The 17,550-nt window shown below is 36.9% G+C and overlaps 1 protein-coding gene across 2 annotated transcripts in view; it reads left to right on the top strand.

The window, feature by feature from the left end:
- Window positions 1-5,532: 5,532 nt before the first annotated feature.
- The window catches only part of SNX16 (sorting nexin 16), a 54,033-nt gene continuing 42,015 nt past the window's right edge, over window positions 5,533-17,550 (top strand). The window contains exons 1-4 of one of the 2 annotated variants that reach the window (XM_053559418.1): window positions 5,533-5,663; window positions 7,690-7,937; window positions 8,025-8,164; window positions 15,558-15,644. In XM_053559418.1, the coding sequence (XP_053415393.1) occupies window positions 7,790-7,937; window positions 8,025-8,164; window positions 15,558-15,644 (375 nt within the window). In that variant the 5' untranslated portion in view covers window positions 5,533-5,663; window positions 7,690-7,789. Of the gene's footprint in view, window positions 5,664-7,689; window positions 8,165-15,557; window positions 15,645-17,550 lie in introns of both variants that reach the window. The other variant, XM_053559417.1, reaches the window with a different exon arrangement.

Genomic DNA, 17,550 nt, shown 5'->3' with positions numbered 1-17,550 from the left:
ACTTACTTAAGATGAAGACTTAAAAGTACAATAATGTCTGATTCAATATTCTGTTTGGTTCCAGAAGTTTCACTTTTTAAATTGTACTTTATTTTTGTTGTGCTGCATGCTTTTTATAAATCTTAGCACTACTAACTAGGTTATGATATTTATTTTGCTATCTACTTCAGATTTCAAGTAATAGACATAAACTCAAAAAGCATTAGATCTTAAAAATCATCTATCTAGTTCAATGATTTACAAATTTCTCAGACAATTAAAGGTGTCTTTCTCTTTAACAGACCTGCTTCATTTGTTTGTTATTTGTTTTACAGAGTGAGCTTTTATTTGTTTTATAGAGTGAGCTTCCATTTAATGTTTCTTCAAAACAAAATTGAAGAACTAACACATTCTACTGAGAACATGTATATACAGTATGTGTTTATCACCAAGTTGATCCAATTGAAAAAACAAACTTTATTCACTTATTTTCATTCATTTATTCATTCAATTTAGTTGCACTGTGTCTCAGAGGTTCTGCCAGTCGACCATGAAGAGAACAAAAAAAAGGCACTGTCTAGCCTCCATAGGTTCATTTTCTAGATGCAGACATAGAAGATAACCATATCGATGGGAACAAGGCATGGCAGAAGCCTGCAGAGGGAACTTTGAGGACATGATGAAGAGGGACTAAAAGATAAGCTTTCAGAGAAGAGGTGACCTACAACAAAAGCAACAACAAATTCTAACAAGAGAAAAAAATAGAGATCTCAGAATGGAAACTAATTGGTTTGTCTAGACTTTGAGGTTCATTGCATATGGTAGGACATCAATAAATAGCTGGTTAGTTGGCTAACTAACTAAATTATTATTCCAGAGGGAGTAAGTTTGTAAACGTTAGTTCATGAAGTAAGGGGCTTATAGGCCTACTACTCAAAGAATTTGGATTTATTCTCTAAACTAGTACTTGAAAATGCAAATGTTTACAAGGACCTTGTAGGAAATGTGAATAAGTAAAGTAGGCCAGGTGTAAAAAACTAGTAACTATGAGAACTGCAACATATTCAGGTACCAAATGAGATGCGGCAACACAAAGATGTCTAATATGTGATCTTGGCCCTAAGGGCTGCACATACAAATAAGCACATATAATATGTGTGTAATATGCAGATTGCCTCCATTCATGTACTAAACAAAATGGGATCTCAGAAAAGGGACTTAATTGAAGGAAGCAGGAAGATATTACTGATGAGATTTTTATCTGAAATGAACAGGAGGGATGAGCAGGAGCTCTTTTCTGTATTGCAGTCAGGTAGGTCTCCTCACTGTCCCACAACATCCCACACTCTGCTATGCCTTCTCTCAAGTCCTTGACTGTGTTTGGTGTGGCCTGCCTTACTCCTTTACTTATTCGATTTTTACTGACCCTTAAGGACCCCATGCAGGCCTTCCTCATATGCAAAATCTTTAAAGGTGTCCCACATATCAAATGCTCATTGAGAACATACCAGAGGCCAAACATATTAGAAAGCTGAATGACACACAGGACACAACAGAGTGAAGTGCTCAGGAAAGGGTGTCCTACTGTGCACAATGAGAAATTTACTAGTTTGAGAGATAAGGATTGACTGGCTCTGTGATTTCAGGAAGATCACGGAGCCTCTGTTTTCCTCAGCATTCTTATCAACAAAATGGAGGCTTTTCCTCGTGATCATTATGTTTCTTTTCGGTTCTAAGAGAATGACTCTAATTTGGAGCAAGAATTCATCTTTTTGTTATGTTTTCAGTAGGATTTCCAAACGTGCTTTTCTTACGTTACATGGTGAGTGGAAAAATCACTAATCAGTGGCAGCAGTATTGAAGAATGGCAGCTCCATGCCATTATAAATATCATAAAATTCCTACCCTGACAGGAAACTGCACAGGTCACAGGTTCACTGAGATAAAGTCAGCTGTCACATTTCCTTGTTACTACCTCCCATTACTTTAAGAATAGATCACTTATAGTTCTCCAGACTCACAATTTCACGGAAGGGAGAAAATAGTACTGACAAGAGGAGTATAGAGACTGAAGATTAAAGAAAAACTGCCTGTGGAGAACAACATACAAGAATTAGGGAATCTATGAAATTAAATCAAAATTCAGGCAGTCCCCAGACTATGAATGACCTGACTTACAATGTTCAGGCTTCCCATCAGGATAATTTAAAATTAGATAATTAAATTGAAAATTCAGGAACCAGTTTCTTCCACACATGTAAGCAAACCCACAAGGCATAAACATTTCACTGAGGCAGCAACTTTATGCTAGTGGCTAGTCTCATAGATAGAGAAGCAGCTGATAGAAACACAGGAAAATGAAAAACCAGAAGATCCAGAACCAAGAAAGTTTACAACAAAAGAAGTAGCTGGAGCCTTTTATCTCACTGAAGCAGGATTTACGAAGCTTGAGGAGCAAGATACTAACACTAAGAGGTTTACAAAAGTTTGCCATGCACTTAGTGAGAACACAAGCTGCTATAAGAGCATTTATGATGAAAAAAAGAAAAAGACTGTGCAAATAATCACCAATACCTTTTTTGAAAAACAGACCTAAGTGGCAAGCTCCCCTCTAAGAACAGAATCAAATCAAATCCTGATTCCCTAGCACCATCTCTATCATCATCTTCCAATTAATGTTAGCCTACCTTCTAGCCTCAAAAATGCTCCTTCCAATGAGCAAGATACTGATGCAACATTAAATGAGTGCTAACCTTTAATACTTTTTTGAAAAATTTTCCTATCTTCTGTCTAAACTTTTTGTATGAATTTGTGTGTTATTTGTTGAATTAAAAGACCACACTAGTTTCTATAACTTATTGTTATAGTAAATGGGCATTATTATTACAATATCACATTATATTATTATTACCACACATGAGCCACTATAGTACTGTTATTATTATCACAGTATATGGGATCTGAGTTACATACAAATTTGACCCAAAGATGTTCTCAGAAACATAACTCATCCATTATGCAGGGACTGCCTATAATTAATGAAGGAGTTATTTTTATTGAAAATTTGTTTTTATATTAAAAACAGGTAACAGATTATGAAATATCATAACTTTGTTTTAAGATCTTAGATCATAAATTGCGACAGCTATTTGCAAAACATCGGAGGTATTTTATCAGCATATACTATTTATTTTCAGCTCACCTTATTCCAACTTGCTGCATTAGTTGTACTTTGGTTTTAAGTAAAAGAACCACCTCTGGATGGATTTCATCAAAAAGCTAATCTATTGATATAACACTAGGTTATCTCATGGTGTCCAAGGAAAACTCCATCAGGAGAAGGGGCCAGATCAATTCCAAGGAGTGGAACCTCATGGGCCTTCTCATCCATCTTTAGTTACCTTTAGTTTTACTTTAGCTCCTAGACTCCCAGCCTGTATCTTTCCACTCACCCCAAATTTTAATTCCTAGGAAGAAGTAACTGTTGGACAAAACTTGGGTTAAATGTCCTCCATGGGCATAACACAATCAACTATGACAAAAAACCTTTGTTAGAAGAGTGATCTATTACAAACATGGTCACCAGGGGTCCAGCCCTGTATAAGAGACCAATTTGCAAGAAGGGGTAAATGTTTGTACCAAGGAAGCCACCTCCAAATATGCCTGCCCTTTGAACATGCTTTTTTTTTCTACTGTGGTTTTTACTTTCTCCCCCTCCCTAGTCCCATTATCTATATCTATCTGATTACTGCATAAAATTAAACCTTGCCCTTCTAGCGGTATATATTTTATATAAAATTAAATTAATGAAAGAGGAAGAATAAACAATCTTTTGTTATTCTTCATTTAAAATGTAAATAATTCAATTTGATTGTAGGTACTTTATAAAGGTACCCAAGAGCTGAGCTAAAATATTACATAAAGACTAGCCATAAAATACAGTCTGTGATAATGTAATGTAATAACTTTCACTTTGACCAACCACAGGATAATTCTTGCTTGATTACTAAAGATATTTACTTCATTTCTTGAAAGTAAAACCTAGACATTTTAAAAATGCCAGATATTCTAAGATATAATGAAAATATGTAGTATGTATGTTATGCTCCCTTTAATAATCTGTGAAGGAAGTTCTTCTTGCACAATTTTAAGGACCTAGATCAGTGATTCTCAACCAGTGTGCCGTGAGAGGATCTTAGATGTCCTGCAAAAATTTTTAAAGATCACTAATTAAATTATTTTCAAAAAGTTCAAGTATAGGGTGGCGCCTGTGGCTCAAGGAGTAAGGCGCCGGTCCCATATGTCGGAGGTGTGCAGGTGGTGGGTTCAAACCCAGCCCCGGCCAAAAACCACAAAGAAAAAAAAAAAGTTCAAGTATAGCAAGTATATTCTTTTTTTACTCTTTTTGTTTTGATCAATATAATTTAAGTGTGCCTAAGTGAACTGTAAGTTCAAGTGTGCCATGAGATTAAAAAAAAAAAGGCTGGAAAACCCTGACCTCAATCTTTATTCTAACTATAGTATTTATATACCCTTATTTACTGAAAGTTTAATTTTCCTTGGCTTCCTGGAGGCTTTCCTCATACAGGTCTCTTTTGCTACCTACTTCCCTGCCCACAAATTAGGGACATATTCCAAAACTCGTTTTTATCTTTGCTTTTTTTTTTTCATAGAATTTAAGGGTACAATTGCCACCTCAAGACCAAGACTGCCAAGTCTATCCTGAAAACTACGTATATTTTAGTCCACTGTTTCTGCAGGATTCTATTTTTCTATTTCCTTCATGCTGAAAGAGTAACATGTCTCAAACCAAAACCACAAACCAGATTATCTTTCTATATTCATTTTGAAATTACCACTGTCACTTTTTCCCAGTCTTGGGGCTGCTCTGAAGCCTTAGTAATCGTGGAAAGATTATTAAATCAAATTGCACAATTCTAATGATGAACAAGCCTATATTCTGGTCTGAATCTTGGAATTTGACTATCAAAAAAGGGCTTTCTCCATAACTATCAATCTTCAGATGCGCAAGTCTAACAAGCCAAATAATCATTTGAGATTAAAATTGCTCCCCATATAGTAAAAAAAATTAAAAAAAAAAAACACTGAAGAATTTCACGTATTCTCTGCTAATGACAATTTCTAAATTATGTAGGACGGATCGGCTACAGTATGGTGTTGAATCTTCCTACTCTTCTAATCTATTGTCATCCTTCAAAGCACTGCTAATTCTGGAAAACGATCCATAACGTACCAGAATCAGACCAAACTACAAGTCCCATGATGAAAAGCAGGAACCCAGAACAATGATCACCGTAGTTCCTCCTGGGAATTGTAGTTTTCTTATCACCTGTCAAGTAAACTAGGTATTGTAGCTTCCATTTCGCAAAAGCGCTTTTGAAAAATTAAAGATAGCGCAAATAACATTTGGTTCCCAGCCATAGGACTATACTTAAGTTTTCTACCAAACAGCCGGGGCGGGACAACGCCAGTCGTAGCCTCTGGGGACTGACGCCCTCGGCGTGATGTCACTTCCGGCAGAGGCGTCCCAGGCTCGGCCCCGCCTTCCTTCTCCACTTCGGGATCCTGGGCTCCGCGGCCGGGCACAGGCGGGAGTAGCTGCTTTCCGGGTGGAGGGTCACGTGAAGCGTCTCGGTGCTGTGGCAGGAGGCAAAAAGCTGCAGGTAAGTAGAGTCCGGTTTCTCCGTCACGGGGAGGTGCTCTCGAACGGGATCGCAACGTGGGCTGAGGCGGGGACAGGGTGGCGAGCGCTGTCCTGGGCTCTGGCGCGGGTGACACATGCACCCTCCGTGGCTGACAGGGGGATAGGTCTCCGCGGGAGGGTAAAAGGACGCCTCTGGAGTCCCTCCCATCCCTGGCCAGCTGGGAGCCCTGACCGCCTCCGCCGTGTGTCAGGCAGGCGCTGGCCGCGCACCCGGCGGCGGAAGCGGTAAGGTCTTGGGCCCCAGGGAGCTGTAGACCTCACCGCCCACAGAGCCGCAGACCGTTGGTCCACGCAGACCCCGACCTTACCTTCCCAGAGTCAAGCTGCCGCTGGGATTTTCCACTTTCCTTCGCCACCCACTTCTCTAGCCCACCGGGTTCCATAGTGTTGGGCCACCTCACCTACTCGAGGTTTTCCAGGGTGAGACTGAGGTGATAGTCCTAGGAGCATCTCCACGCAAGGGCAAACATTAAGAAAGCTCCTAAGGAACGCAATACCTTTTCTTTTTTCTTTTTTTTTTTTTATTTATTTTTATTAAACCATAGCTGTGTACATTAGTATGATCGTGGAGCACCATACACTTGGTTCATAGATCGTTTGACACATTTTCATCACATTAGTTAACATAGCTTTTGTAGCATTTTCTTAGTTATTTTGCTAAGACCTTTACATTCCACATTTACTAGGATTCACATATACCCTTGTAGCTCTCACTTCTGGACGTCAGTGGTTATATTAACATGCGACCGCCCGAGCCCGGAGACCTCAGGTAGAGAAGTGGCAAACAGCAGGTGGATCCCACAGGCCATGCTAACGTTGAGATTTCGGACTTATTTACTTTTTTGGAAGGCCTTCAGGCGGAACCGAACTGCGGTGAATCAGCAGCTCAAGTTTCTTGAATCTTTGATAGTGGGAAGGTTTCCCAGGGCCACGTGTTGAGTTAAAAAATCTTTTTTTTTTTTTTTTTTTTTTTTGTGGTTTTTGGCCGAGGCTGGGTTTGAACCCGCCATCTCCGGCATATGGGACCAGCGCCCTACTCCTTGAGCCACAGGCGCCGCCCGAGTTAAAAAATCTTTATTTCAGCATCTTTCAGATGACTGGTTTCCTACATTTCTCACCAGTAGAGTTTGGTGGATGAAGTTGAGCAGGCAGACCTGTTATGTGTAGTCTTGTCATTTTTTTTTTTTTTTTAGTCTGGTTACTACAATTTCTTTGGTTTAAACCATCTCTTCTTTGTATTATGATATCCTGATACAAGATCTACTAGTCCTGTTGTTAACAGAGATTGAGTATGAATTATAAAGATTTTGTAAGTACCCTCTGTTTATTGCATAGCAGAATTGGTGATGAGCTGGAAACTGAAAAGCAGTTTAACTTTTAATCGTTTCGTCTTGTTGGATATAAATTTAATGTTCATTGAGTTTTATTGCACTTACTTGATCAAGCTTATTTTTAAAATAAGGATCCTGGGTTCTATAAAATGTTACTTTAGGAACCATAGGAAACTGATAGTTCCTAAGTAGCATCTAAACTTTGGGTTAACTGTTACTACTCTGTGTAAGCCTTGAGAGTTTCACTAATTGAATGGAAAGGTAATGAGAATAATTTTCCTCCCTTTCTTTTCTCCTTTCTCTCCTTCCCTCCTGCTATATATGGTACATCCAGATGAAGCATGGAATAAAGCTCCAGGATGGTTTTCATCGCCATTTTTCCTACCAACTCTTTTATATAGTCAAAACCAAATTAAAATGAACATTACAAAAATCCTTCACAGGAAGGTCTTGGAAAGGTGTAAAATGGTTTGCTGTCTTTATGTTGCAAAGGGAAGTCATAGAGATAATGGGGATTAAAGGAAAGGGGTTGAGTGTTTTTTTATGTCAAAGAAAACAATAGAATGCCGTAAAATTAAAAAGAACATTTTGTTTTCTTTTGGATCCAGCTCCAAATTTAAAGACTAATCTTTAATATGTCCTTCTCATTTTTAGATAGTGAATTCCTAAGAAGAAAGCAATGGATTGCGTATCAGTTGTTCTCTAAGTATTTGGACTCAACTGTGTTCAGGTTTGTTGCAAAGGCGAAAAGAAGATGGCAACTCCTTATGTCCCAGTTCCTATGCCCATAGGAAACTCTGCTTCCAGTTATACAACCAACAGAAATCAAAGAAGTTCTTCTTTTGGCAGTATCTCAACAACCTCAGACTCTTCCAAAGGCCAGTTAGAAGATTCAAATATGGGTAATTTTAAACAGACAAGTGTTCCTGATCAAATGGATAGTACTTCATCTGTCTGTAGTAGTCCCCTTATTAGGACTAAATTTACAGGTGCGGATTCTTCCATTGAGTATTCTACTAGACCAAGAGAAACTGAGGAACAAAATCCTGAAAGAATGAATTGGGAAGATAGACCATCTACACCTACTATACTGGGTTATGAGGTGATGGAAGAAAGAGCTAAATTTACTGTAAGTATGGACTTCTACTAAATAGTAATAGTTAGTGAAAGATAGGCTAACTTGTGTGTTTAAACCAGTGTTAAATTAATGTAAGCCTGTACTTACAATGTCTTGAACATAAAAATTCTGATGGTTTTTATACCGCTAAATTCTGTCAGGCTATAGTAAACTTTGGTTTTTACCTTAATGAATTTTCACAAATCAGACATGCCTATGTAACTAACTAGCACATAGAACAAGAAACAGATAATATCCTAAAAGCATCCTATACTCTCTGTCAATCAAGACCCACTCACACAACACTTTTCTTACAACCTAGATTAATTTTGTCTGTTTTAGAACTTTACATTGTGTTTGTAAGATTCATTCTTAATTTTGCATGAATTGTACACAGCTCATTTTTATCACTATAATAATGCTCCTTTATGTGAATATACAATAATTTATCCATTCTTCTGTTAAAAGGCATATGGATAATTTCCGTATGGGGGTTCTTACAAATACTACTGCTTTCAACATTTTAGTATTTGTCTCTTGGTAAACCCTTGCTATGTCTAGCTTGAGAAGAAGATACTGAACAATGTTCCAGAATGGTTGTACTTTTATTTTCCTATAAGCATCATATGAGAGTTCCATTTGCTCCTTACCTTCCCAACATGTGGTGTTTTAACACATTTTTCATTTTTGCTATTCTAGTGAGTATAATAAAGTAATATATCACATTGTAGTTTTAATTTAATTTTCTTAAGAATAAATTAATATGAAAAACTTTTTGGTCATTTGGATATTCTGTGAAATGTCTATTGAAGGTTTTTCTTGAGAAGTCATCTTCATTGTGATTTGTAGTTTTCTGAGCATTCAGGACAGAAGTCCTTTTTAGCTAATGTGTTTTGTGACTCTGTGGTTTGCCTTTTCCCCTCCTTAATAATGTACTTGATAAACAAAAGTTATTAATTTTAATATAGTCCAATTTATTTTTTTCTTCTGTGGCTAGCAGTTTTTGAAATCTTTACTGACTTCAGAGTTACAAAGATTTTGTTCCGTGTTTTCTTCTTAAAGCTTTATTGTTAGGCCTTTCCCACAGGCACCACCCTCACATTTAAATTTTTAAACCATCTCGAATTGATTTTTGACCAAGGTGTGAGGTAGGGATGAAGCCATTGTTTTTTTCCATATGGGATCCATTAGTCAGGCTTTTATTTAAAAGACCACCCTCTATGACCGTGAATGTATACATCTGCTTCTATGTGTTATTTTTTCATCCTTTGCTAAAGTCACACTGTCTTAATTAGTAAATTTTTGTAATAGGTCTTAATAGTAACCTTGTAGTTAAGTACCTTAATTTTGTTGTTCTTCGGGATTGCCTTGGCTATTTTTGGCCATTAGCACTGAGATCTTGTTAAATCTATAGATTAATCTAGGGAGAACTGACATCTTTATAATACTGACTTCTCCAATCTATGAACTTAATCCATTGACATAATTCTTTAATTTCTTCCAGTAATGTTTTGTTGTTTGCAGTGCAGAGATCTTACATCTTTTGTTTAGATTTATTTCTGGTGTGGATATTTGATACTCTTGTAAGAGATAATTTTTTTATTTTTTATTTGTTTGTTGCTAATGTATGTACTTTGATTTTGTAGATTTATGTATGTCGACCTATGTGGTTTTATGTATTGAGCAACCTTGCTAAGTCACTTATTATTTCAAAGAGTTTGTTCTTTTTGATTTTCTTGGAGTAAAGTTTTTAAGTTTACTGCGGTATTTCATTCTATAAATTTATGATAGGATGGGAGGACCTTGCAGAACAACTGCTAAGATAATTTATGAAGAAACATTCTTTAAAATTAAGTTATCATAAGTCTGGTGATATGGGAAATCTGTATGGAACTGTCCCCCTTTTTGGAGAGCAGTTTTAGATATTATAATAAACTAATGTCTCATTTCCTTATGAAGGAATGAGCATTCATTGAGGTGATGCTGTGATCTGAATGTGTGTTCCCACAAAATTCGTTTGCTGAAACCTAACCTTCAAGGTGATGGTATTAAGGAATGGGGCCTTTATGAGATGATTAGGTTGTAGAGGCAGAATCCTCATGAGTAGTACCATTGGTCTTATAAAAGAGACTCCAAAGAGCTCCTTTGCCAATATTCTGCTCGTGAGGACACAACTGTAATGTGTCATCTGTAAACCAGAAAACTGACCCTCACTAGACACCAAATCTGCCGACAACTTGATCTTGGACTTCTCAGCCTCTAAAACTATGAGAAATAAATTTCTATTGTTTATAAGCTATCCAGTTTATGATGTTTTGTAACAGCAGCCCTAACAGACTTAAGACAGGTGATAGATGCAAAAATGCAAGTATGTAGCCAAATTTAAAGTAGCGGTATAAAAATATAATCTTTTGAGACATTATAAAGGAAGAAGTAAATGACAGATATGAAATTTTTCATATTCATTAAGTCAGCATTTTCTAATTACCTATTATGCATCAGATAGTATACAGCAACTTGAATGAATGATAAGTAAGTAAATGGTATGTCACAGAGTGATAAATACTAGATAAGGATCAAAGAGGGAGGCTCAGCGCCTGTGGCTCAAGCAGCTAAGGTGCCAGCCACATACACCTGAGCTGGCAGGTTCGAATCCAGCCCAGGCCCGCCAAACAATGATGGCTGCAACCAAAAAATAGCCAGGCGTTGTGACAGGCTCCTTTAGTCACAGCTACTTGGGAGGCGAAGGCTACTTGGGAGGCGGAGGCCAGAGAATCGCTTGAGCCCAGGAGTTGGAGGTTGCTGTGAGCTGTGATGCCATGGCACTCTACCCAGGGCAACAGCTTGAGGTTCTGTCTCAAACAACAACAAAGAAAGGATTAAAGAGGGAGGGAAGAGAGAGTGTCCCTGAAAGTGGACTTGGGATTTAAATAGTGTTGTCAGTCATAATCTCACAGAAAAGATTTTAGTACTAACAAAGAATGAGCCATCAGACTATCTGAGGAAAGAACTTTTCACACGGATGGGTCAATTATGAACACCCTTGTAGCTGACTGCATACTAAACAATGTGGAGAGAAGTTGGAAATGATATAACAGATAAGGACGGGGCGTGTGGTACACAGATTATGTATGGTGTTAGGCTATTGTAAGGACTTTGGATTTACTCTGTATATGATAGGAATTCTTGAAAAGTTGTGAGTTTTGTTTTAGAGGCAAGGTCTCATTCTGTCACCCATGCTAAAGTATGGTGGCAAGATCATAGCTCACTGTGGCCTCCAGCTCCTGCATGCAAATGAGCTCCTGCCTCAGCAATCCTGCCACCAATTAGCAATTAGCATGCCACCACACCCACCTAATTTTTTAGGGAATTTGTTGTAGAACTAGATTTCACTGTGTTCAGCAAGCTGGCCTTCAACTCCTGGGCTCAGTCTTCCTGCTTCAGCCTCCAAGAGTAGTGGGATTATGGGCGTGAGCCACTGTTCAGCCTAAAAAGGTTTCTGAATGAAGAGTCATGTAATCTGACTTAATGTTTAAAAAGTACATTCTGGCTGGTGAGTTAAGACTAGATCGGGGGCAAAGAGTACAAACAAGAAACAGATAGTGGGCTCTTGGGAGTGTCTAAGGGAGACATGGTGACTGTGAACTAAGGTAGTTCTGAGAAGTCCTGAGAAGTAATCAGACTCTGGATCTCTTTTGAAGGTAGAGTCAAAAATATTTCCTAATGATTTTGAAGTAGTGTGTGCAAGGAAAAGAAGTCAAAGATGACTTCCAGGTCAAGAAGGATGTGGTCACCATTTAATTAGATGGCAGGTTTTGAGAGGAAGGTCAGGATTTTATTTTTGAACATGCTAGATTTGAAGTGTCTGTTAGACATTGAACTGGAGGAATCATGTATGCAAGTGTGTGTGTGTGTGTGTGTGTGTGTGTGTGTGTGTGTGTGGAGTTTAGGGGAGAAATCTGAGCTGAAGATAGAAACTTGGAAGTCTGAGGTTTGTTTGTGTGTGTGTGTGTGACAGAACTTTTATTTGGTGCTGTTCCTATCTCTGCATAAGATAGGAATCCTTGAAAAGTTGTGGTTTTGTTATTGTTTTAGAGACAAGGTCTCATTCTGTCACCCATGCTAAAGTAGGTTAAAATAGGAATCCTTGAAAAGTTGTGGATTGAAAAAATCATTTCAAGATATTGAAAATATCTTAACACAGGTATTTTCATGGAATTCCATTCAAAGGATATATATATAATATAAATACTCTCCTCTGAGTTGGGCTGTGAAACCTTTAAAATTCCTTTAACTCTGGATGTCTTCTTTTGGGGCGGGGGATTCGTTGAGGGTACAAAGAATGAGGTTACACTGATCGCATTTGTTAGGTAAAGTCCCTTTTATAATTGTGTCCTGCCCCCAAGAGGTGTGCCATACACCATGCCCCACCTCTGCCCCCCCCCCCACTATGTATTAGGTCATCTACTACCTTCATATTAAAATTAAGTACATTGGATTCTTGCTTCTCCACTCTTATGATGCTTTACTAAAGAAAAATGTGTCCCACCTCAATCCAGGTTAATATAAAAGATGTGAAGTCTGAGTTTTAAAAATGATTTTTCCAGGTGGCGCCTGTGGCTCAAAGGAGTAGGGCGCCAGCCCCATATGCCAGAGGTGGTGGGTTCAAACCCAGCCCCAGCCAAAAACTGCAAAAAAAAAATAAATAAATAAAAGATTTTTCCTAAATGTAGTTCTTTGACCTGATCTAATAACTTACGAGAAAGTAGCTTATAACTTACCAGAAAGTATTTGGACCGTTGATCTGGTGGTATATAAAATATCACATTTTTGAAGAAAGTGTTTAAAAACAAAAAGTGACTAGGATCCGTGGTGAGTAGGATTGGGGAGGCATGAGATGGTGGGTTTCTTTTGTTGGTAGTATTTTGTTTCTTGCTCATGGTACTAATTACCTGGGTATGTTCACATTGTGAAAATTTGTCAAGTTGTATACTTCTGATGTGTTCACTATTCTGTATATATAATATTTTATAATTAAGAAAATAAGTACTACATAAAAAAACAGTACAAAGTAGTAGATACTAAGTTTCTAGTAAAAAGTAGAAACAGCTACCTTTAGGACATAGAGAAGGGAATGATCAGTACTGTACATGAAGTTTTCATTGAAAGCACTGCTTAAACAAATTGAAAGGTAGAAAAGGGCTCTCTAGAAAAGATAAAACACAAAAGTCTGTACTTTATCTTTCCTAGAGAAACAAGGGTGTTCAGGGATCTCTGGAGAATAGCTTAGTTAGAAAGGGGAGTTCAGGGCAGTGCCTGTGGCTCAGTGAGTAGGGCACCGGCCCCATATACTGAGGGTGGCGGGTTGAAACCTGGCCCCGGCCAAACTGCAACAAAAAATAGCTGGGCATGTGGCAGGCACCTGTAGTCCCAGCTACTTGGGAGGCTGAGGCAAGAGAATCACTTAAGCCCAAGAGTTGGAGATTGCTATGAGCTGTGACGCCATGGCCCTCTACTGAGGGCGATGTAGTGAGACTCTGCCTCAAAAAGAAAAAAAAAAAAAGAAAGGGGAGTTCATTTTTTAAAACAGGAAAATAGGGCAGCGCCTGTGGCTCAGTCGGTAGGGCGCCGGCCCCATATACCGAGGGTGACGGGTTCAAACCCGGCCCCAGCCAAACTGCAACCAAAAAATAGCCGGGCGTTGTGGCGGTGCCTGTAGTCCCAGCTACTTGGGAGTCAAGGCAAGAGAATTGCTGAAGCCCAGGAGTTGGAGGTTGCTGTGAGCTGTGTGAGGCCACGGCACTCTACCGAGGGTCGTAAAGTGAGACTCTGTCTCTACAAAAAATAAAAAAAATAAAACAGGAAAATAAAATCAATGTGGATTATTTTTAGGTAAATCTAATTATTATATGAAGTGGTCTTTTATCATACAGGAGTCATTGACATTCAAAAGTCAATTTCTCTCTTTTGTTTTAATGAATGACTCCTAAAAAGAATGTTTCTTTTGTATTTGCATTGCAACTTTCTTAGATCAGTACTTTCAGGCTTTAAAAGGAATCCAGTTACCTTGTTTTCCATCCTCATATGTCGCAAAGATATATTACTTGGTTTTTAATTCAAACCTGAAGGATTTATCCGTAAGTCTTGCTGATTCTACCCCTTAAAGAGCTAAAGAGGAGTCTGTATGTTATTAACAATCAAATGGTAAGGTATCAAATGGTTATAAACAATCAATCAAAAGGTAAGAACTATAGTCCCTAAATAGTGTTTAGAGCAGCACTGTCCAATGTGAGCTACAAATGTGAATCACATTTATAATCTTAAATTTTCTAGAAGCCAGATTTTTTAAAAAACTAAATGAAACATTTGAAGTTATTTTTATTCATATATTTTTATTCAACCTAATATATCCAAATTATTATCATTTCACCATGGAATCAATATTAAACTCTTTAAAGAAAAACCATTTACATCTTTTTTACACTAAGTCTTTGACATCCAGTGTGTCAGAGTACTTCATAATTTGGACTAGTCACATTTTGAGTGTTCACATGTGGCTAAAACACAATTCTGTGGCTGCAATTGAAAAATGTTGCACAACAGACTTCAAGAAAGGTTAACTCTTTTTTTTGACTGGGGCTGGGTTTGAACCCCCCACCTCTTATATGGGGCTGGTGCCCTACTCCTCTGAGGCACAGGCGCCACCCCCAAAATTAACACTTTTTAAGAGAATTTTACTCATTCAGGAGGTATTTATTGAGTACCTCATATGTGCTATGTTTATTATATTTAGCATAGTGGCCCAAAATACTGTACCAAAAGGTAGTAAATATTTCTTTGAGATTTTTGTCATAAATAACACACATTTCTTTGTAATAAATTCTAAAATTATATTTATAAACAATCTACTTTTTTCTTAGGTGCTTTTTAAAATATGTCGACTTGCTTCAACCAAGTTTTTCTTTTCAATAGCTTAGATAATTGCACATAATTATGGAAATGTAAACTAACTTTGTATAGGATAAAAGTGAACATTTTTTAAAGCTTCTTCAAACAATCATTTTGTCAATTTTAGAATGTACTGATGTAAAACATACTTTGGAAACTGATGAATTTATTATTGGTAGTATGCACAGAAAAAGTCATTTTGTCTCAAATTAGTTACATTTCTTTAGAAAAAAATATTGGTTTCATTGCCAGCATTGGTTATTCATACTTTTGATGATCTAACTAATTTCTGATTTTTTTTACATAATTTTAATAGTTTGGGTTATAAAGTAAAAGTTTTAAAAATATTTGATTTTAATTTTTTAATACCTTTATATGTATGTGTGTATATGTATATGTATACATATATGTATGTTTCCCCCTCCCTCCATCTCTCTTTCTTTCTATCTCTGCGTAGGTGTATAAAATACTAGTAAAGAAAACCCCAGAAGAAAGCTGGGTAGTTTTCAGAAGATACACTGACTTCTCTAGGCTTAATGACAAAGTAAGTACATTAATAAATCTAAAACTGACATTTCAATCTTGAATTAATTATGTTTCCTACAATTTTTCTGTTATATTTGTTATATTTGAATTTTCTTCATTAATTATTTGAGTAAGTTCAAATTTTTTTCCTAAGAAAACTAAATATTTCATTTTAATAGTCTTAAATCCCATACTTACAGATAACTTCATTTTTGTGGGAAAATAAAATTATTTTTAGTGTAAAAATGTGAAGCTGTAAACTTGTCATCAGAAATATAAATGCTTATATATAATCTTGTGAGTATGAAAATGTATATATGAGATCCCTTAACTTATAAAATTATATTTGTCTATAAAAGAATAAACATAAGAAAATTTTTAACTTTTTTTTTTTTTGCTGCATAACAAATCACCATGTACTTTGTTGCTTAAAATAATACCTATTTATTATTTAGCGGTTTGAACGAGTTCATTTGCGCTTGCTGCTTAGAATCAAACAAGGTCACAACCAAGCTGTTGACTAGGCTGGGGCTCTTATCTGGAGGCTCTGGGGAAGAATCAACTTCCAAGTTCATTTGGGTTAATGGCAGAATTTAGTTTCTTGAACTTGGTAAGTCAAGGTCTCTTGTTTCCTGGCTGATCGTCAGCTAGAGATCATTCTTACATCATAGAGACTGCTCTTTGGTCCTTGTGCATGGCCCCTCCATCTTCAAAGCCAGCAACAGTTGTCCATGTCCTTCCTGTGCTTGGAATCTCTTCCACTTATTCTTCTGCCACCAGCCAGAGAAAACACTCTAAAGGGCTCGTGCAGTAAGATAAAGCTTACCCAAATAATCTCCATATCTTAGGGACAACTGATTAGTAACTTTAATTACAGCTACAGATTCTCTTTTGCTCAGATTCTCTTTGTTATAGTAACATAACAAAATCATAGAACCACCACCATCTTGAATTCTGTCTGCTACACATATGAAACAGAGAGGATAATAATCTCAATATATGAAAAGCTTTTAAAAATGAATTTAAAAATTAGAACAAAAATAAAAAATACAAATTCTATGAACAGGATAATTCACAGAAGAAATAAAAATATAAATGTCCAATAAATCTGGAAGACATTTAATATCACAAGTACTCTAAGAAAAAAAAATAAGCTACTTTTCATTTGTCAAATAACAGACTTTTAGATGGTATTATCAGGTGTTAGAAATATGATTTTCTAGAGGACACAAAAGTTTTGCATAATTTGACACAATCATTACATTTCTAGGATGTATTCTATATAAATAGTCATGATTATGGGAAAGATTTAATTCTAAGGTTGCTTATCACAGTTTTTTATGTATCGTGTTAATTGTATTAATTAAAAATTAGAAGCAAATGAAATCTCTAGAAGTAAGCAGTTAGGCAGTTAGACTATAATAAAGAAGAGCTGAGCTACTTCCAAAGCTAGAGGAAAACTGGATGGGTGAGGTGAGGGTGGGTGGGGAGAATATTTTGAAAACCAAAAAAAGACCATTTTTCCAAAAGAAGCAAGTGGTTTGTGGTGTTTTCAGAGACCATGTAAGATAGTCTTAGAACATACAGAAATTACTCCCTAATTTTGACAGGTATTTATGGAGAAACTCATATTGGTCCTGTTCTCCCCCATTTGCCACTTTCCCTGTCCTCCCTTAGACTAGTAGAAACGTCTAAAGTTAGTATATTCTTATAATGTTTATAGGAGGGAAACTCATGTAACTTTGCAACTATCTAGCTACCAAAAAGTTTCTGCCACTTTGAAAACCTCAGTCTAAGGGAAAAAAATAAAATATAGAATGCTAAATTGTCTTGGCCTTTTTAAGGTGAGGTTGAGTCACACTGCTCTGTCCTCAACTGGTATGTGGTTCCTAAGTGGCATCCTGAGATTACCTTTCACTGTATTT

This window comes from Nycticebus coucang, chromosome 13 (assembly GCF_027406575.1).
Source record: "Nycticebus coucang isolate mNycCou1 chromosome 13, mNycCou1.pri, whole genome shotgun sequence".
Lineage (NCBI taxonomy): Eukaryota > Metazoa > Chordata > Mammalia > Primates > Lorisidae > Nycticebus > Nycticebus coucang.
The sequence above is the reverse complement of the archived record's forward strand: the minus strand, read 5'-3'. Positions and strand labels throughout refer to the sequence as shown.